General features: G+C 40.4%; 1 protein-coding gene across 4 annotated transcripts; it reads left to right on the top strand.

Moving 5' to 3' along the window:
• Nucleotides 1-197: 197 nt before the first annotated feature.
• On the top strand, nucleotides 198-20,852 carry LOC117532582 (homer protein homolog 3-like). 4 transcript variants are annotated; one of them, XM_034195927.1, is made up of 11 exons: nucleotides 199-878; nucleotides 992-1,040; nucleotides 4,879-5,035; nucleotides 6,905-7,036; nucleotides 7,199-7,303; nucleotides 7,984-7,992; nucleotides 8,778-8,890; nucleotides 10,859-11,015; nucleotides 14,071-14,178; nucleotides 14,293-14,373; nucleotides 19,441-20,852. In XM_034195927.1, exons 2-11 carry the CDS (start codon nucleotides 1,018-1,020, stop codon nucleotides 19,624-19,626), a joined length of 1,071 nt encoding a protein of 356 aa, XP_034051818.1. In that variant the 5' UTR covers nucleotides 199-878; nucleotides 992-1,017; the 3' UTR covers nucleotides 19,627-20,852. The 4 variants fall into 4 exon arrangements, with proteins under 4 accessions (XP_034051819.1, XP_034051818.1, XP_034051816.1 ...); XM_034195924.1 differs by having other exon boundaries at nucleotides 200-878; nucleotides 8,757-8,890; XM_034195928.1 differs by lacking the exon at nucleotides 7,984-7,992 and having other exon boundaries at nucleotides 198-878.
• Nucleotides 20,853-21,382: the final 530 nt, after the last annotated feature.

Genomic DNA, 21,382 nt, shown 5'->3' with positions numbered 1-21,382 from the left:
TGGATACACTGGTGGCGGAGGTATACATTTTCTATTCAGGACTAATTTACTCATCATTACTGTCATGTATGCTCTCTTAAATCCGAACTTGCAATTTCAAAAATGTATGAATTCAACATTTCAAAAACTATTTATAACAGCTTTAGGCCCGACCCCTAAATGGACGTATTTTTAAGTCATGACTTTCCTCGGGGACTATATTATATTAAGCCTTATAACTGGTTCGCGCCAAGCAGACTAGATCCGGTTTGCAGTATGCACCCATGCAGGCTCATTGGCTGCAGGCAGGTTGACACTGTTTCCCTGCCTCCTGCAGCTGTAGCGGTGCTCGGAGCCTGTGGAGCCAGCAGGTGGTACTCTACCGTCGGCGGAGTCCCACTGTTGAATGCGTGCAGCCGGCTGGAAGAAAGCTGTACAACTACAAAGAGGAGAGAACTGAGCAACACTGAGGAGGGCAGAAACAAAGAGGCTGTTTGTTCTCCAGCGGAAGATGGACACTCGCAGGAACGCAGTAACTTCAGTCGCCGGGGTCAGCAGCTCTGCCTCCACCGGGTTGTGACTACTCGGGCTCCGCAGAGGTGAACAGTGGACGCCGGTGGTCAGGACCGGACGGCACGGACACTTTGCGGGTTACGGCACGGACACTTTGCGGGTTACGGCACGGACACTTTGCGGGTTACGGCAGGGACACTTTGCGGGCTACGGCAGGGACACTTTGCGGGCTGCAGCAGGCTGTGTGCGGCGCTTTGCGGTGAAGCATCCCCCTGAAGAATAAAGCATTTTGTTGCTCGGAGTGAAAGAAAGAGCAGACTGGGAGAACAGTGCGGAATTATTGTGAGATAAAAAAAAGGCTCGCCAGAGGTCTACACCGAAATGGGGTGAGTTTGCCTATTTAATTAGGTTTAAAACGAAATGTTAAAGCAAAGAGTTTGGCTTTAATGTTTATATTTGAACCGTGGGTTAATGGAAGCTGCAACTCTCTCCTGTGTAGAAAAGAAGCCACAGCCACCTTTTAAGATGTTTCCTCACCACAGAGAAAGGTAAGAACAAGCTTGTCCCATACTACATTTGGCCTTAGGTTGCCAGAACAAATTGATTCTTGATTTCCCAACAAGGGAAAGTTTGTCTTAACTTGAATAATTAGGATAATACTCACTATTAAAACATATTGTATTATTAGAATACAGACTCAGGAAACTTGCATCATCTAAAAGCATTCTTACTTTAATTTGCTCCCGTGAGTATTGTCCACAGTATTCACTGTTACGTGTCTGATATGTGTAGTAATGTAAAGCACTTGGAAAAGCACTGTAATAAATGTAATGAATTATTATTATTATTAAAGCAGTGCCGGGGTTTCTTACCAACACTGATTCAGCTGGGGCTTTTCAGATACATCTGTGAAATGAAAGCCATCATATTCTGTAATATTTTCCTCTGTTTGGCCCAAGAGTCTTCACATTATTTGAACCATCATTCTCATTAATGACTCTACTTAAGATGCTGTTATTGCAGTTGTAAATAAGAAATGACCAAGGAGTGGTTACACAGAGATCATAGCAGGGCATTGATGTATAAAACTGCTAATTTATTGACTAATAATGTAAAACTTATTTTTGATTTGTTAAATATGAATGTGTAAAGGTACTGCCACCAACTGTTTTGTTTGACTACCTGTCTTTAGACTGGGGGGTTGGTTCTAAATGCCTACATTTAGAAATCGGTCCTAATGTACAACATATCTGTTGAAAAGATTTAGATAGAGCAGATCAGACAGTGACAGAAGAGACCCAGCAAAGCAGATTGTGAATTAGAGTTGTTCATCATGAGGGGCAGCCGCAACCCCCATTCAATCACTGCCAGGCTTTGTTACGCAGACCCCCTTTAAGCCTTGAAGGCCACATCCGTCTGCTGAGGATGAAGGTCGAGGGACTGAACATCCTCCAGAAGTGTCGGGGCTGACCAGTGAGCAGAAGACATGCTGAGAAACATGAGCACACACACAGTTTTTATTTTTACACCGCCATAGTGTTGCAACACCAATTTCCAAGTGTCGACACACACACAATGACCCTCTGTTCAAACTTGATAGTGTAACATCCAACAAGGAGGTTGCAGGTTTGATTCCTAGTTGTTGTGAAGCTGAACATGTAGCTCTGGTAAATCCCATCAAACACCAAACGTGAGGGAAGGTCAAAGCATGAGGGGGTAACTTGATGTTTGGAGTGTGAAGTCTTTCTCCACTGCCCTTTGGGAACGCTTCATTCAGAGTGTCATCTTAATGTGCGTCTTTTGTGTTGTTTAAAGGCAAGGGGGTTGACCTAACTGTTAGTATTTGTTTGATGCGTGGTCAAAGTGTATTATTAAGTGATAGTGACTATTATGACATGACTATGACTTAGGATAAGCTGTTTTTCTTTGTCTTATGATGATTATCTGAATATCTTTCAACAGCTTCTTGGACAAAAACAGTCATTTGCAGACGCCCTTTTGTGTTTTTAGGAAACTGTAATCGGCATTTATTTACGATTCTGTGACAGACTTAACAAAAATATTGAGAAAAAAGTCAACATTAGAACTGATAATGTCACTAAATGAATTGTTGCTGTGTTTTTTTAGTGTCTGTTCTTTTACATGACACATCCCTCATGGAATTTTATAGGCATATTGATAAACAATATATCAACCATGTCGGTATGTTACACCTCCAGCACATGACATATTGGCACAATAAAGCGACCTCCTACGATTACGTCAGCCTAAATATAATGTCCAATGAGATCTCCAACAATAGAAATGTAATAAACTAATATAGACTTTTAATTTGTTTTCATAATAACAGAAAAAGCTTTTTCTCTTCTCCTTCTGTCATCAGAGTTTCTTTTTCTATGCTCCTGTTCTTTGACTGAAACTTTAGAAACTGGGGACCATGAAAAGAGATGAGGCGATTTGATAATAATAATAATATATTGGGAGGGATGAAACCCTCTTTAATGGGCACACATGCAGAGCACACCGCACACACAGTGACATGTGTTCTCTGCATCAGAAACATTGCATAATGGGAACTGTGGGATCTTGTATTTTGGAAACTGTACTCATACCAGGGTGTAATACTCGGGATATGTTGACCTCTGTACATAATGGTTAATGGTTAGTTGGCATATGGGGAGGATTACTGTGAGGTGAGAGGGAAACGTACACTTCTTATTATCAGACAGGACTGGGTCAGCTATCAAAATGACACCATTCATATGAACACCATTACAGACACGTCTTAACACAGTGCATGTAGGAGTCTAAAAAACATTTCATTTTACCTTGATTTCCCTGCGCAGAGAAACACAAAGAGAACCTTATTGGATTTGTGTGTCACTAATGGGGTCAGATATAAATGTAAAATGACTGGCCAAAAGAATGCAGTTCTATTGGGAACAGCCGCTGCAACCTACTGTACAATGGTGCATAGAAAAGAAGTGTCCTGGTTTCTATTCTTTTTTATTTTAACTTTGCACCTCTTATGCAATGTTTAGAAGAGATGGAGACAAACAGCGCATATTTAGAGAACAGAAGCATCTTGTCATGATTTCTTTTATTTCTAACAGTCAAATCAATGTCGGTATTGTCTTTATCGAAACATTTCATTTTGAAGACATTTAAGAGAAGACATTTACAACAAACATCTCAGCCCTGTATGTAAGGAGCTGTCTGTGTGTCGTGTTTGTGAGGATGGCATGGACACATAGTCAGTCAGGTCTTTGTTCTGTCATCACATTGACATTAGTGTTTTTCTGTTTTTGTTTGTTATTGATGTTGTTAGCCACATAAGTGCCATGGCTCTTGGTCGATTGGCTGAAACCTCTCAACAGCTATTAGATCTGCTATGAATTTTGGCACAGACATTCCTATTCCTCAGATGATGTATCCCACTGACTTTGGGGACCCCCTAATTGTTCTTCTAGTTCCACCAGGAGATTACATTTTTACTATAGTTTGGTTTATGACCTAATACCTAAAAAACTGATCCATCAGCCTCAGTTTTTAAGGGAAGTGTTGGCATGCTAAGATGGTGGACATGAGAAACATGGCTCCTGGTACACATCAACCTGTGAGCATTGTGAACCCGAGAAGTTTAGCATGCTGGCGTTAGCATTTACCACAAAGTACTGCTGTGCCAAAGTGAAGCCTCACAGGGTCATGAGAATGGCTGTTGTTGGTGGTTAAATGGTTGTTTTGTCTTCATTTGTTTTTGCCTTTGCGTTGATATAAATAATAATTTGAGGAAAAGAGGAACAAAGGAGTTAGCAGAGAGACATATGCTGTTCACACCACATGACTGGCTAAACCGACTCCCAACACTGGGGACTCTGTTGCTTTGATATATTTACCTCGTATCCAGGATACATCTCTGGCAGGAGCAGAGCGAGGGTGGAGGGTGACCGACTCGAGAGAGGGTTCAGAGCGTTTTGAGTCAACATCATTTGCCAGCTAAGTCTCAGCCCTGTATGGGGAATGACGCAGGGAACAGTGTGGGAGAAAGCCAGCCTCTGTCCCTGGATGGCAGATGGAGAAGTGGAGTTATGAAAATAATGAAGGATCTTGTTTAAAACATAAAAGGGACACACTTGGAACAGTTGTATGATAATGGGTTTTAATGGAGGGCTTTTTAAGTGATTTAATGGAAGACAATTTAAGTGTTTAAATGAAGAAAAAGGTAAGGGGTTTAATGGAGGACCATTTAGGTTTTTTATTACGCAAATCATGAGCAAAGACATTTGTCTTGTTTTTATGACTTTAAAATGTTCCGAATTTTGCTCCTTAACATTTACATTTACATAAACAATTTTCTCATCACCATGGCTGTGCTTCCTCCTCCAGGGAGCAGCCAATCTTCAGTTCCCGGGCCCATGTTTTCCAGATCGACCCCGCCACCAAGAGGAACTGGATCCCCGCCAGCAAACATGCCGTCACTGTGTCTTTCTTCTATGATGCCAACCGTAACGTCTACCGCATCATCAGCGTGGGCGGGACCAAGGTGAGGGAAATGCTCCTTATGTGGCCAAAATGTTAAAACAACGAAACTAATGATATATTAACAAAATAATATAAATAGTTCCTGTAGATTTAATATCCAGGGCTAAAATGTGCATTTTTCAACAACAAAAAACACCCAATTTCTAAGTGGTTTTCTCACAGTAGTGTTATTTTGTTTGGTTGCAGTAAAGATGGTGTCCTTGGCAACTCAGGAGGCTATTCAGTATTTGTACTAACGGTCACAAGCCAAACAAACCAGCTTCAAATTCATTTTCCTCGTCAACAGCAGACAGACAAATCTTCAAGGTTAAGAAATATATAGTGAAATAAGCCACAGTAGGCGTCAACAAATCAGCAGCTGGAGCGTCTTTCTGGCAGCTCTATGGATTTAGATTATGAGGGAGGGGCCACATTGAATCGCTGAGGAGGAGGGGTTGGGTCTATCTGATTTCTTCTTAGCACCTCTGGTCTGACCCACATTTCTGATTCCCAGAAGGCTTTGCGGGGGGGGGGGGGGGGGGGGGGTCACCAGCCCAATCCTGCCAGGACTTGTGTCTGGGTCCACAATAATCTCTCCGCTGTCCCCAACATGTTATGTCAAACATGTCAGCGCAGCAATGTAGACCAGTTCATCCAATCATTTGTTGGAGAAAAGAGGAGGACAAGACAGCGTAACTCCTAATCTGTTATTGCCCTTCAATTCTGGGATTTAAAATCCATTATTGTAAGGTTTCAGATGACGTAAAAAGATTTATAAATAGATCCGGTTTAATATATTTTTACCCCGGGGTGACAGAGGATAACCTGTTGGATGTGCTGTTTTTGTGTCTGTACTGCTTTGTCATAAATGTGATTTCAATGTTCCTGTGCTCTGAATCTGCTTGGAACAATAAGAGGTTGTGTTTTGGCAGAGCTTCAGTTTTTGATCATTTTCAGAACAGTGATTTTTGAAAAGAACAAACATGTCTCAAGGGAGGAATTGTGTTTGAAAAAAGCTAATTGAAGGAAATCCCAGAGGAAAGTTAATGCTTCGCAAATGTCACAATAAGCACTGATGTTCTTTCCTGAGTTCTTCACTTTTCTAGAAAACATCGTAAACACAAAGGGTTTACACAGTCTGTTGAGGTTACAAATTACCATTTTCCCGTATTTACAATGCAGGCAATTTAGGTAATTTAATGAATTAAACCTTTGTACCTGAGAAATTGTCTGGTACTTTGATTTGCTTAACATCCTAGAAGCAGTGTCTAAAGGGAAAGGAAATAGGCACTTAACCAATTTTACACATTAAGATCAGTTAATGCGACATGAAGAGAATTGCTCAGCTTGTACAGGCAGGTGTGCAATATATTTAGTAAAGATCTTTCTCAATTCTGAAACCCAACATTTGTAACTGAAAATCCATTATAAACTAGGGTTGAAGAGTTGGACAATGTTGCTATTTAGGAAGCAGGAGAGGTTTAACAAAAATATGATGTGTTAAATGAAGCTACCGGAGTTGCTGATAGCTCATGCTAGCTCATTCATCAATAGAGACAATAGTGTACCCCTTAAAGTTAAATCTATGAAGTGAATGATATAATTCCACACTTTTTTCTCATCGATGAGTAAAGCATCGAGTAGGGTAAAGTTAATTGAGTAGTTTATACTTGCTTTGCACCTTAATTGTGTGATGCCATAGATCCTCAAGTGCTACAGGGATATATGTTATATAGTCCTAGAATGAGAGTAAGGTATATTCAAGGCCTGGAAAAACAAAATGTCATATAAAAAGGAATAACATGCTCTCTTATTTCAAATTGTATCTGCTGCTGACCTACATACAGTAGACGTGCAGGGATGGTCATATTTGTTGTCTCTGCTTCTACAGGCGATCATCAACTGCTCGGTCACACCCAGCATGACGTTTACCAAGACGTCCCAGAAGTTCGGTCAGTGGGCGGACAGCAGGGCCAACACTGTGTACGGGCTGGGGTTCGCTACAGAGCAACAGCTGCACCAGGTAAAGCTCAAAGTCAACAGAGGTCAAATCACTGATGAAAACTAATTAAATACTTATCTTCTTTATTTTTAATAACCTCCTTAATCACTGTACTCAGGATAATGAGTGCTGCATTATTAATGATTCATTACCTGAACCCTTTTATCACCCTCTTTGGAAAAGTTCTCCGAAAAGTTTAAGGAGGTGAAAGATGCAGCTCGTCTGGCAAGAGAGAAGTCGCAGGACAAAGAACTGGCCAACACTGCGCTTTCCATCGCTGCTCCTCAGGTGAGGGGAACAAAACCTTGAACAAGCCTCTGCAGGTATCAGGCTGATGTGAAAAGGTTGTCATGATCCATCGAAACTTCCTGTGATGTTTCTGCTTTGCTATTTTTGAGATTGAAGAGTCACTTTAAGCACTGGCCAAGGTTAGGAGAATGCAGCATTTCAGCTATTAGACAGGGCCGCTGTTATTAAGTCATAGGAGGGATGGAAAGAGAGAAAGGAGCGAGAGGAGCTGGGTCACTCGTCTCGGAGGAAAGAGAAAGGGAAACTAGGACGGTGGTAAAATTATCCCATGCTGCTCAGCGGTGCGCCGCATTCACTGCTCTGAGAAGCCTCACAAAAACGGTAATGATGAAACTTCAGTCAGCTCTGGGCTTTTTGATCAATAGAGAATAATTACCCATCAGTTACATCTGCTTGCTCATGAGAAAAATGCCCATTTCCTTTTTAATTCTACGGCTGAACAGATTCCAAGTGATGTCTCTCGCTCCACGTCCTTTATCGACTTTGGAGAAATTGCAGACATTTGCCAACTGCGATTATTTGTGCTTGATTCTTACTAAGTAGCCCTGAGCTGAATAACTGTTGTGGTTGACATATTTAGAAAAAGTTCTTTGTATGGTGAGCTTTGTGATGACATGTTTCTTTGTCTGTTTCTTTCTTCCTTTGGATTTCCTCTGTAGTTCTCACAGGTGAGTCTGTCGTTATTCTTTTATCTTCTGACTCTTGACTAACAGACACTGAAGCAAAAGGAAATATTTGTGCAAATACACTTTGAAAGTCTTTAATTTTTCTTTCCTTGGATATTGAATGTATTTATACTTGCTGTTATGGTAGAAAGATAAGTGAGCATAAACAAAAACAAAAGCACTATATATATACATATCAACAGTAGAAAGAGTTATATATTTATCATATATATTTACGCGATTGTCAAAAAAGAACATAAACGTACACATAAAACAATATTAAGCTCCCGTAGTGCCTAATGTTTTATACATTTCATAAACTGTATTAATAGACTCTACCCACCAACTGTGTTAATCACACACCGTCTCACCTACCAATATATTTACTTTAGCAGCTAAATAACGCGTTTCACACAGAAGACCACACTCGATCTATACAACTACAATCCAAACAAGCATCTATAGAATAAGAAATATCAATTTTAAACACGTTAGAATACACTATAATGGACCACACTACCATTATACCATATCCATTACACAAGTAGGCAAAGCTCTTAAATGTATTTGATCAGAAAACATAGCTTTCTTAAGGATACAGCTCAAATCATCATGAGATCAAGACAGGACAATAATTCTGCTGAAGATCTGGAATAAGTTCCCATGAAAGAAGTAGTCTTCTCTCTGGGTTTGTTGATGAGATGCAGCCCCGCGTTGTGATGCTGTGTGTGTTATCAGTAGAGTGCATTTACTGATGTGTTTCTCAGGACCTCTCGGACGAACTCCAGTCTCCACCGGTGATGTGTGTGAACGGACCCGAGGACAAGCTGTTCCGCAGCCAGAGTGCAGACATCACCCTGTCCTCCGAGAAGGAGCGCATTAAGAAGATGCTCTCTGAAGGGTAACTGAGCAACACACACACTCAGAGTGGAAACTGAGGAGACCACAAACACGTTATTGTCCTGTTTCTGAGTCACACCAATCTCACCTTCAGTTCGGGAGTTGTTAAGAATCTTGTTTCAATTTGGTGTTTATGTGATTAGAAAGAATACATTTGATCCATTGTCCACAAACATGCATCTAACAAACCTTGAATTTTCTTTTCCTTTTTTCAATAGTTTTACAAAACAAATCTTAGCTCACAGTTCCATCTTCTAAAACGTGTCTGCCGCTTTCAGCCACATCTCATGGCCGTCATCAGTGGATGGAGTTGTCATATAGTCGTTTCAGTTATCACGTGGTATTAGTGTGGTATTTTAGTCACCTAACACCAAGTTATACCCAACTCCATGAGAACTACATCAAGTTAAAGATGTAATTTAAAACGGCCCTATTATGCTTTTTGGGGTTTTCTCTTTATATATACGTTTTTGTGCAGGCTATAATTCCGAAGTTCACGCCTAAGGGAGTTTCTTGCCCCCACTCCCTTCCTGCCTGAAACGCCTTGATTTGAGTCCTTTGTTTACTTCCCTAACATAATGACATCACTATGTAACACTCACGCTTCTATTGGCTAGCGCTCCAACGCGTTGTACGTGATATGCTAAGGGGAGGGACATCTCTAAACAGAGCCGGCCAGCTAACCAATCAGAGCAGACTGGACTCTGGTTTCAGACAGAGGGTGAAAAGAGGTGCTGCAGCACAGGCAACATTTAAGCCTTCAAAAATGTTACTGTGCTGTCACAAAATACAAATATGAAACCTAAACATTTGCATAATACTGCCCTTTAATCAATGCAATTCATTGCATTTGAGCATGTTATGCATCACCTTTAACATCCTACCTCTAAGCATTAACATGTTTTTTTATTTCAAGGGTTGATTACAGTTTGACGTCATTAGATTTGTGAAGCGTTTGAGGGAGAGAAGGGGCTCCTGTGGACACATGTGACACAGAGTCAGGCTCGTTAACATCCCTTCATAAGTCGGGCTGAGCCACCCACTGTGCTTTTATTTCCTACAGTCCAGTTACTACGATAGAAAACTGCTCCTCAGTGGTTGCCATGGTAAACTGTTGCCATGGGACAAACTCAAGCTTCTAGATGTCAAGGGAACGAACAAAGGCGAAGGATAAAGGAAGCAACGAGAACATGACTGATCTTTTCTGCAGATTGTAAGGAAAAGGATTGACATTTAACCGTCTCCTATGTTAATAATTTATAGAATCAGATAGTATATCATAGTATAGGTGTCCACATAAAATAGGAATAGTTTTACAATAGATGTGCCACATATCAGAACTCAATACATTATTAAATGCTCTGCCAAGTAAGATTTCGATTTTTAGCCACACAGATTTGATCTGAAACCATTTAACACAATTGTACTGGAAATACATGTGAATAACTACACAAAAGAACACTGTATGATGCCATTTTCCTTTCACAACAATTTGCAATGGCAACTGTTTCTTCTTCTTTGTTCGCTGATAGATTCAATTCAATTTGACTATCTAAATTATAGGGACATGTCACAACTCTTATTTACGTGAAAAAAAGTACATTAGTGTCACATTCTGTCTTATGATGAAGATGACTAAATATTTAGAGGAGTATTGTAGGGACAGTGTGCTCTCTTTGTTTGCACTTTTTGCAATTGTTGCTTTGTTAAGACCTGTGAAAAGATCAGTCTGCAATATGAATGCTGCTGCAGGCTGCATTTCTTGGTATAGGCTTCTTAACTCTTCTGTTAACCAGGCCAACATTTTGTCATCCAACACATTCACAGCAACCTCAAATATTCAGTTTGTTTCAATATTGCGTGTTCTACATCGAGACAGTTTTAAGCCATATTATCACAAGGCTTATTTACACAGTATTACATGAAACATGGTTCACTTGCTCACAGTTGTGTGTGTTTTTTTTTTTAGGTCGATCTGTGAGATGAACCTGGATACCGAGCTCTTCACTCTACAGGACAGCAACACCAAGCTGGTGGCAGCGCTGCATGAGGCTAATGCTAACGTGGAGCAGTGGAAGAAACAGCTGGCAGCCTATCAGGAGGAGACGGACAGACTCAGAGAGCAGGTGACCCTCCAATCGAAACACAGCCACTTTGGGTTGCTCTCCTTAAGTGCACTTACACTGAACATTGAATTAGCAACTATTAGTATATTCATTGAAAAGCATAAATTAGCCCATAGATCATTTTTGTGTTTATATCTTCATGTCAGCTATCTCAATCGACTAGCAAACATTGTGTGTTTTAATCTTGTGATAGATGGAGATTAAACTTGACTTATGTCATGAACTATAGAGACCTCTCTACCAGAATTGAGTGTTGAAACAGATATGTTCAAAGAGAAAACTCCACTGCAGTTACAGGGCTAGACTTTATAAATGGCCCGCTGGCCCGGAAGCACTATTTATGGCGCTTTTCCACTGCAGGACCTAGCACGGCTTAGCACAGCTTAGTTTGGCCTTGGTAGGCCAGGCTCACTTTAAGCTGCGTTTCCATTACGGCCCGTCCACACTACAGCTTCAAAAAAAGCTTGGAGCTGGGCTTGTCTGAAGCTCGACCAACAACCAATCACATGAATCTCCCGCCCCTGACACACAAGCAGCGGTTTGATTGGCTAGAGCTTGTACTGGCATATGATTTGATTGGCTGACGCTTCCACCGAAAGCTTCAAAAGTTGAACATTGCTCAACTTTTGCAGCCTGAAACGCCAGGAAAGCTCCGCTCTGCTTCCCACAATGCAGTTCGGCGAAAAGTGACGTCACCCCATTCAAAGTGAATGGGCAGAAGCGTTGGGTAGTTACTATAGTAACGCAGTGTAGGCGGGGCGATCGGCTGTTCGGCGGGCGGAGGGACGCTGCGTAAAACTGCCGTCACGTCATCTTCAATGCGAACCACAAAACCAAAACATCCGCCGTTAGCTGTTAGCACTCAGAGCTCACAGCTCCTCATATCTGTTCAGAAACTAGACAAAAGTTAAACAAGTACAAACCACAGACTATCTGTGTCATGGCGAATACAGTCGCTGGTTTATTTATGTCTGTAGGCCGCTGAGTGTGGACGGAGCATATACAACATTAGCTTAGCCTGATCGATCCGATCTCCATTCAGAAAACACACATTTAAAAGGTTTTTCGCCTGCCGTCTTGTCTGCAGACTTGTCAAAGCATTAATGTTTTTTAAAACCACCGGTAACCGGCCAAGCGCCTGGCAAAAAACAATCTTCAAATAAAAGAAAGTCACCGGAGGAGTTAAAGGAGAGTGACAGGGATTATGAGAAGAAGAGGTAAGTGAAGAGTAGAAAATATAAAGGTATATTCGCTATAGGGAAATGTCCCAGCAGTTTAGGATAATGAAGGTTCTAATTTATTATATAGCCATTACATTTCTAACTCCTGATAATGGCAGGAAGGCAGAAAGTGTATTATAAAAATAATAATACTCCTAGCAGAAATGTCACCCTCCTTTTTTAATTTTAACAATGACCACAATATAATAATTGTAATAAACCAAATATTAACAATTGAGGAAAATGAGGAAGAACTGATGATTCAAATGTTGTAGTACAAGTAGTAATGTATAGTTTGTGCATAAATTACTATTGCAACAAATGTGTTCATTTTCTTCATTATTAGAGTCGATTTTTTTTGGACGAATGCTCTTGGGCCAGTGGTTACAATGGTGGGGCCAGTGATAATGAAATTGTACTGGCCAGTGGAATTGTACCCTTAATGTCTACCCCTGAGTTAAATCAGGTCAAAAACCCTTCCTGCATTATTGAGCCAAAGACTTAAAAGTAGATCTGCAACTATCATGTATTTTCTATAAAATGGCAGTAAATAGTTATGCAAATGTGTATTCTGTGGTAACCTGCAGAGAATCTGATGGCTGAGGCCACATGTATAAATCAATGCTGGAGCTGTGAGGCTGTAGCAGGAGTAAAGTAAAGCCTCGCTCAAACAAGAGGAGGTGATGCTGACAGGACTCAGTCACTCTGTAACGACCGAGCCGGCCCAGAGAGGTCATGCTGCTTTTGATTGGCCGGTCACTTCCTTTCATTGGTTTGGTAAGCACTTGTTCAGCAAAATAAAAAAAGGACAAGTTGCTCAGGCGGCTGGTAACACACTTCATCAGTCTATGAAATGACTTGCACTGCAGTTTCCCTCCTTTAATCAAGGCGTTTCCTACTGGTTGAATCAGTTCACCATGCACACGGTCACGTTGCATTTCACCACCAGGGAGTTTGGTGTACATTCCCCGAGCCTCAGGAGGCTTTAACACTTGGTTTACCGCTCAGGTTCCAGTGAATGCCTGCTCCCTCCTCACTCATCAATAAAAGGTATTTTCACATTTGCTGGTAGCTGATTCCTCTGGGAATGTGACCTCGCCTCAGGCTGACAACTACAAACCTCTCTTATTCAAAGCTTTAATACCGTGATCCCTTTCCATTATAGCCCAGCTCCACAGTATTCTCTTTAATTCTCCCCCACTCATCGGTATTGGTATTTGACCAAGAAATTGTTTTTTCTTTTTGATCTACATCATCAAATTAATTCAAACGAGTGAGAACCCTGTCTTCTTTGGACCGAGCTTGTTCTCTATCTAAGGAAGGGGACCAGGTGGCTGAAAATGGTTCACGTCTCTGGGGTGGTGAGAGAGAGAGAGAGGGGTTTGTAGGCCAGCAATATCCTACTTTCAATGCCCCAGTTAGGAAGAAATGAGAAATCACCAGAGGGAGCTGGCATCTACTCTGCTCTTTCTTTTTTCTTCTTTCTACCGCTCCTTCTTGTCCCGACCATACATGGTTAAAAATAATCCAGCTTGTCTCTGTCTGACGCAGAGGCAGTTTAAAAGGTTGTCCTTTTTTGTTTTTTTTCAACAACTGAAATAAACACAAAGAAATCTGACATCAATTCAAAACCAGTAAAAGAAAACTCGTTTTTGAGGACAAAAAAAACAACCTCAACTTTAACAGTAGGTAAACTATTTCATAAATTGGAGCAATTGCTTGGTCCAATCATAACCCTAATCCTCGTTTTAATATAATTTAGACTTCATATTTAAGATATTTGTGTAAATCCTTGTTCCATAAGCTGAACATGATTGAATTTGTTTTTTGGTAAGTTGGCTGAGATAGAGGCCCATGGGGGCCACGGCCCCAGCGACCTGCTGAAGGACGAGCTGACCCAGTCCCTGGAGGAGCTGGAGGCCCTGCTGAAGGCCAAGGATGAGGTCTGTGGTTACTACTTCATTATTATCATCAGCGGGGGTCCGAGGCAGGGAAATGTACTAACAGGTGTCGATGGAAGAATAATCGACTCAAACTACCTTTGAAATCTTTTACAGGAAATCCACATTTTGCAAAACAAGAAAGTGGAGTACCACGACATGGAGCACGACAGGGACGAGGCCATTCACAGATTACGGGTAGGAGGGACATTATTACTACAGTGGTATGCTTTTTCAAATTACATACACATTGTCAAGTAATAGTGAGGTAATCAGAAGTTAAGGGGGCAAAAGGGTGGATGAAACTTCCCTAGTTGATAACTTATATTAAGACATGTTGTATCACTTGTGTGTGGTAATTTGAATACATTTAAAAAACATTAACTTGAACATTGGATAAAGACGGGTCAAAGGTCTTGTTTTTTATTTTATTTTATGAGGGATAATCTCTTTGTATAACTCCATGAATCAGAAAATGCTACTATTTCCATGTTTTTAGGAATACAATGTTATGTATCAGGCTATGAATAATATATAAATAAAACCCTCAATGAAAAACCTAAGAATAAATTTAGGACTAAAACTGGAAAGTTTGGTCTATGAATGTTCTGAAGTGAAGTGAAGATTTCTGGCTCTGAGTATGAGAAAAGATTTTTTTTTTTAATGGCCTTTAAATATATGTTTTTTGCGAAAATCCATACATTTTGCAATACACTACATACAGGTGAGTAGTGTAGACAAATGTATCAATGCAACCATGAAGCATTATATAATCTATGGGATTAGTTTTGTATAAAGATAAAGCAACACTTTCTCAGAATAAAGCAAAACTATGAGTTTAAAGGGAAAAAAACCGAGTTAAGCAAAATAAAATAAATTTCAAAAATTGCAAACAAATCATTTGTGTAATCATGTAAACTATAAGTATTTTTTCTTTGTTTTAACATATATTTTTGTTTGCAGTTCTCTTTGCTTCTTTCTCAATGATCAGACTTTTGCTCTCGCTGCAGCTCTTCTCGTTTGGGTTTGCGCTCCCTCATTTTTTGTTTTCGATTTTGACCATAGACTGTATATATAAATGGACGTAGTGTCCGTGACGTCAGTGACGTCCCCCATAGGATTCTGCAGAGTTGCCGTGAAGCCCTTAGTAGGCGGAGTCGGCCACTAACGGCTCGACTGTGACGTCAGAGTCTAATCCCGCCTGCTCCAAATAAGGGCAAAGAGGCGGAGCCGAGGCGGGACCTGCTGCCTCCGAACTGGAAGTAAACCGAGCTAGCTCAGGCTAAGAAGCTAAGCTAACATGAAATACATGCATACCAAGTTACTGCTAACAGTGTAGTTCCCCTATATAAACGTTACATTCATCATCAAATGAGACAATCTGCAAGAGAATTAGCTATATTTTGTTATTCTTAATGCTTGTCATTCACACGTTGAGAAAAGACGGACTCCACCGCCCGGACCTAACGGAGCCGCAGTGGGCTAGCTCCGGGACGCCGGCTGGAGCTAGCCCCCTGCGGCTCCGTTAGCTCCGGCGGTCACCACTGGGATAATTGGGTCCCCTATTAACATTTGCTCCCGTTTAGCATTATGGGCGTCATAGCCATAGACTATAAAAGTCTTACCCAAGGCTGAATCATAAACTATAATGTATATGTATGCATAAAGGGTTACGTCCTTAGCTGGCTAATAAGTAACAAGCTAAGCTACCAAGCACACAAACACCTGCGAACGGGGTTAACATGTATAATATTATCATTTTAGACTTCTTGGAAGTTCTGTTAGTACATTCAAGCGCACAGCACGACATTTTAATTGTCTGGTATTTGTAACAATATTCCCTAAAAGGCACAATCACCATGAACACGGCTAAAGCTAAAGGGTCAAGTACAGTACTATGACTAACTAACGTTGTCGCCTCTATGGTTGTAGCCTAGCAGAGTGGACAAGTTGCTGACAGTGAGGCATGTACGTGTCCATCAACGTGACCACGCCCTAATTTATGCAAAACTTTAAGACCTAATATAAATAAAAGGGTCGTGTTAGAAAACAATTCACTCACAGATTCATAATCATGAAGGTGGAATCTAACTATATCGATAATAATATTTATTGCATCCATGGGTAGAAACATGTTTTTTTTCTGCTGTAAAGTTGGGCATTTTAACATGGGGGTCTATGGAAATTGCTCCTTTCTGCAGCCAGTCCCTAGCGGCCCATGTATGAACTGCAGTGTGTGGCACTTCCGTATTGGCTTCTCGGCTGTTCCCCAGAGTTTGCCGCTTGATTTAGACACAAACGTCCCAGGTGGGCGGGACTTTCAGGTGTGTGTCCTCATTGGCTACTCAGTTTTTGAGTGACAGCCCACCACACCACAGATCATACAGTGCAACTCATGCAGCAAACTCCGGAGTCCACTCGGCCGTTTGTGTTGGTGCCTCCTGGGGAGTTTTCTTGAACATATCGGACTTATTTTATGGATTGCTGTGCATTACACTTGTGTTGTGTAGTTTATACTTTATTCCAACTTTAAATATTGTAATACCTGAACACACTGCTGCTGTAAAATAATTTCCCAATTTGGGATTGATAAAGTGTCTGTCTATTTATTTATTTTATAGATTAAAAAAACACATCTATGTATTTTCAAGCTATAAGGTGATACACAATATAAACTGTATACTATTATTTTTTCAAAGACATGTTACATTTCAAAAGCATATATTGCTATGTTTAGGACAAACAATTAAAGACTGCTTTAATTGAATAAATTCTACAATATAAAAGTGGCAGATTTGCTTTATTAAACAGACCAGACCTAGGCTGCATACCAACACAATTAGGAACATGCTCACATCTTACTATGTTGGTATGAAGAGCTGAAGCATTCATACACAATGGATACAAACTGTGTTGTCTCATTCTATATCCTGTGAGAAAATTATATACATTTAGCATTAAAAACTCAACATACTATTCCTAGCCTGAGGAAGATATGAATAATCAACAGATTTGAATGGAATCTAACATTTTCATTTAGAATAAAGACAAAAGAGTGATTATACAAATTACATTTATTGAAATTTGAACCAGAAGATGAAGTCTCAAAGAATGTTTTAAACAAAAGGACATAAAACAAAAAGGTGGATAATAATAACATCTATTAAAAGTATATGTAAAGACATTTGGTCAAATGGAATGACACTGAGCCAGTGATAAGTAACAGCAACGCCCAGCGTGGATGAAGATGGTGCAGGTCTTTCTTCATGCCCCCCCTCCGTGGATCTGATGCTGTCCCCTCAGAGGAAGTGGGAAAACGGGATAAGACCTCTGGACGCCACGCTGTCTCAATGATCCACACTGTTAATATGAGGGGAAAATAAATGTTTTAGGAAATGAAAAATATGAAGTTAACAACTAAAACACAGCTCAGGGGCATCATGGACGGTAGGTTTTCCTCAGTGGCGGCTGGTGGAAAATATTTTTGATGGGGCTATGGAAATGGTTTGCATTTTGAGAAATGACCCCTTAAATTATGACTTCTGGTGATGTTAGAGGGGGGGGGGGGGGAGGACAAATTGAGGCTTAAAAATACGAGATAATCTTCAGTGTGGTTAGCTGTGAATCTTCCAAAACTTCCAAATACCTTGTCCTGGACATAGTTTCTAGTATAAACTGCAACAGTACAGTAGGCCCACACAAACTGCAGAACACTGGTGCTTTGGGAACACTCAAATTATTTAATTCCCATTTAAAATCAGGAGACTAAATACGAACGTGTGTGTGTGTGTGTGTGTGTGTGTGTGTGTCAGTGTCATACTTGCCAACCCTCCCGATTTTCACGGGAGACTCCCGGTTTCCTCCCGGGGTCATATTTCTCCCGATTTCTGACAAAATCAGATTTACTCACGAATGTTTCCACTCGGACTTTAATACAGCTACACCATTGTTTGGTTTCCATGGTAACGTGTCTCTTTAGCAGCGCGCAACTCAAAGTTTGAGAGGGTGAGGAAGATGAAAACTGAACAAGAATCGACAACTCCACCCTCTGCTCACTCCTTTTCTGTAAAATACAGGTCCAGCCCACACATATGCTCCATGGTGCTACAGGCATTGCCCTTACAACTACAATAAGCATGTAAATGTTAATCTACAGCTCCGGCGATCCACTAGCACCGGAGTCTCCACCTGCAGACGCAGCCATCCTCGACAACTACTGTAGCGTCACCTTGGATACGAGTCCAAACAACTCACAGACACATAGGCCAGGGCGCTGACAGGGCACCCTTTGAGCATCAGATCTGACGACACCGATTGGCTGAAATTATGTTTCGGCGGCATAGTTTACAGATAGCAACAGTCAGCTTGTTGGCTGCTGCTGCTCTGGCTGAGGGCTCCTTTTTACCGCCCGGACGAGAGAGGGTAATGATACACGCTGTGGCCAGGCAGGAAACATGTGACTTATCAGTAACTTTAGACATCGTAAAACAATTTTAAACGAGATTTTATTGTAGATTATACATTTGACTATATGTATATAATACTATATAATATTTACCTTGTTCATTAAAAATAAAAAATAATTTTTTTTTTTTTAATATATTTTTTTATTTATTTTTAATGACAATACATAAATGACAATCAGACATGTGGGAAGAGGGGGCGCCCCTATGGGCCGGCCGCCACTGCTTACATATATTTTCACTTGTAGTATTTATTCTAATAATTGGTTCTGGTTGTTCTGGGGGTCTTCTGTCCACGCTCAGCTACCGTACCGCAGCTACCTGCACTGTACAATCGCTGGAGGACTGGGCTGTCACTCAAAAACTGAGTAGTCAATGGGGACGCACCCCTGAAAGTCCCGCCCACCTGGGAGGTTTGTGTCAAAAGAGAAGAGCTGCAGCGAGAGCAAAAGTCTGATCATTGAGAAAGAAGAAACAAGAACTGCAAACAAAAACCTATGTTAAAACAAAGAAAAAAGACTTGATTGATTTGTTTGCAATTTATAGTTTTATTTTTGAAATTTATTTTATTTTGCTTGACTCTGTTTTTCTTTTAAACTCATAGTTTTGCTTTATTCTGAGAAAGTGTTGCTTTATCTTTATGATACAAAACTACTCCCACGTTTTGGGTAAATTGAGGTGGAATCTACAACGCAAATAGACAAAAGTTAAATAAAAAAATGAATTATTCATTTTCAGATGTCTTCTTTTGACCCTTGTTTTGTGTTGCTTCCAACTGACAACAGCTTCCTCTCCTCTGTAGGAGACGGAGATGCGTAACGCAGAGATGGAGCGTCGCATCCAGAACACAGAGCAGACGCTGAGTAACTCTCTGGAGGAGCGGGATCGCATGGAGTCTGAAATCCAGAGGGCCATCGAAATTCTGGACATCAAGATCTTTGACCTCAATGACCTTCGCCAGAGCCTGGTCAAACTCATCGACAAATAAGAGGGGAGAAAACCCAACCCAAGAAAAAGGAACAGATGACAGGGGTAAATGTGTCGTGACCAATGCAGCAGGGAGGAAACAAAACAAGATGGAGCTGTCCCTCTTCAACAGGAGCAGCTCCTCGGCTGCAGGGTGGCAGCGTACACACGGTTTGCTTGTCCAATGTAATGTAACGCTTCATTTTGCTTTCAAGGGTCACATTCAATGCAATAAAACAACTTTAAGGTAAGTGCTTAACGCCGCTAGACATTTATTACAAAAAATGGGTGCTTATAATTTTTCACAAGTATGACTTTCGTACAAGTGGCGATGCAGTGTTATTATAAATAAGAGGCCTTGGTTATTTTTTCCACTGACAGGGTATATTTAAACGTCTTTACAACAAATTAAGTCCACTAAGTGAATAAAAGGGAACAAGACTACATTACTATTAAAAGGTTTGCCTGCATATATTATAATAATAATAATAGATAAATGTGTGTATGGTCTCGTTTAAAATAGCAGCTTTAATGTTGTTTTAAGTGAAAGCTGAGTGGTTCTAGATAAGTGCTTTTCCTGCAACAATAAGCAATGACATATTTTTTAAGGTCAGAAATAAAAGTATGCTCATAGTGTCTAATATTCTGGTAAGGCATGGAAGCACAACTTTGGATCTGGATATGGACACCAAAGATCAAATGTGCAGAGCATCGATAAGGTCTTTCAGCAGTCGTCCGTTATCACATCATCATTTAAACTCGTAAGAAACCTTTAACTTTAAGTACGATACGTAATTACACTTAGGATAAATAAGATTTTTCCACATGATTTAAATCAATTATGATAATAGGTAAACACACAAAATAAGTAATCGCTTTGTAATAATAAGTTTAACTAGTCCCGTTTAAATAATCGTTCTGTGCAACAAACTACTGACTTAGTAACTTATTTACGATAGACACAGAGACATTTTCTGCCTTCTCTCATTTCTCAGCACATTACTTAGCTGTGGACAACATGTCACACACCTTGAGTGGCTGTACTGTGTTAAAAGTGTATTTATTAAAAAACACATGTCTACTTCACGGAGTGTTTTATCTCAAAGACTGTATTGTTTAACATTGTCCAGAATGTTTGTATTATTGTTTTCAAGCCTTATTGTTCGCATTACAATCAATATCGATATTAATGCCAGCTGTGTCTCAAACTTTGAGCTGATAATGATGGTTTGGAAATAAAAACAAAGAATGCAGTCATATTATTGTGCTGTGTGTTATGTTAAAGACCATTTAGTTAATTGATGATAATGAACCTTAGCTGATTCATTTGGATGGAATTTGATTTGGCACAATCACAAAAAAATCTTCTGTGACTAAGTAAAAAACCAATCCATTAATTATTATCGCTTGTCAACATATTTTATTGACAATATCCAGTCCCACCTTTTATTTCAGCTTCTTTTTGGGTCTGACTTCATAAGTGTCCTGAGGGTTGACGGCACAGGTAAACGAGCGGACCATCCTGTCACTCTCACCAACCTGTTTTAATGTTATATTCTTTTTTTCCCTCTTTTCTCTTCACACAACGAGTAAGAGTCACTTTGTTGAGGCTACCTTTATCTACCTTTTTATATCCAAGTTCACAATAGCTTAAAGGTTTACTGCAGGGGTACTCAAACTTTTTTTATTAAAGGTCCACTTGTGAATTTTATACAAGGTCAGTGGTCCGGATCAATGCCAGTAAAGTCCCCCCCCCCAGCAGTTTGCGCTATGCATGG

The sequence above is a fragment of the Gymnodraco acuticeps genome, unplaced genomic scaffold, assembly GCF_902827175.1.
Source record: "Gymnodraco acuticeps unplaced genomic scaffold, fGymAcu1.1, whole genome shotgun sequence".
NCBI classification, from domain to species: domain Eukaryota; kingdom Metazoa; phylum Chordata; class Actinopteri; order Perciformes; family Bathydraconidae; genus Gymnodraco; species Gymnodraco acuticeps.
Note: the sequence above shows the minus strand (reverse complement) of the source record. Positions and strands in the feature narration are given on the sequence as shown.

Bases quoted from the DNA above. Each gene is read 5' to 3' on its own strand.
- LOC117532582 (XM_034195924.1), top strand. From the start codon at position 1,018: ATGTTTCCTCACCACAGAGAAAG. The intron at 7,037-7,198 runs GTAAAGCTCAAA...TCTTTGGAAAAG, and splicing joins CAGAGCAACAGCTGCACCAG to TTCTCCGAAAAGTTTAAGGA. The intron at 14,179-14,292 runs GTCTGTGGTTAC...AATCTTTTACAG, and splicing joins TGCTGAAGGCCAAGGATGAG to GAAATCCACATTTTGCAAAA.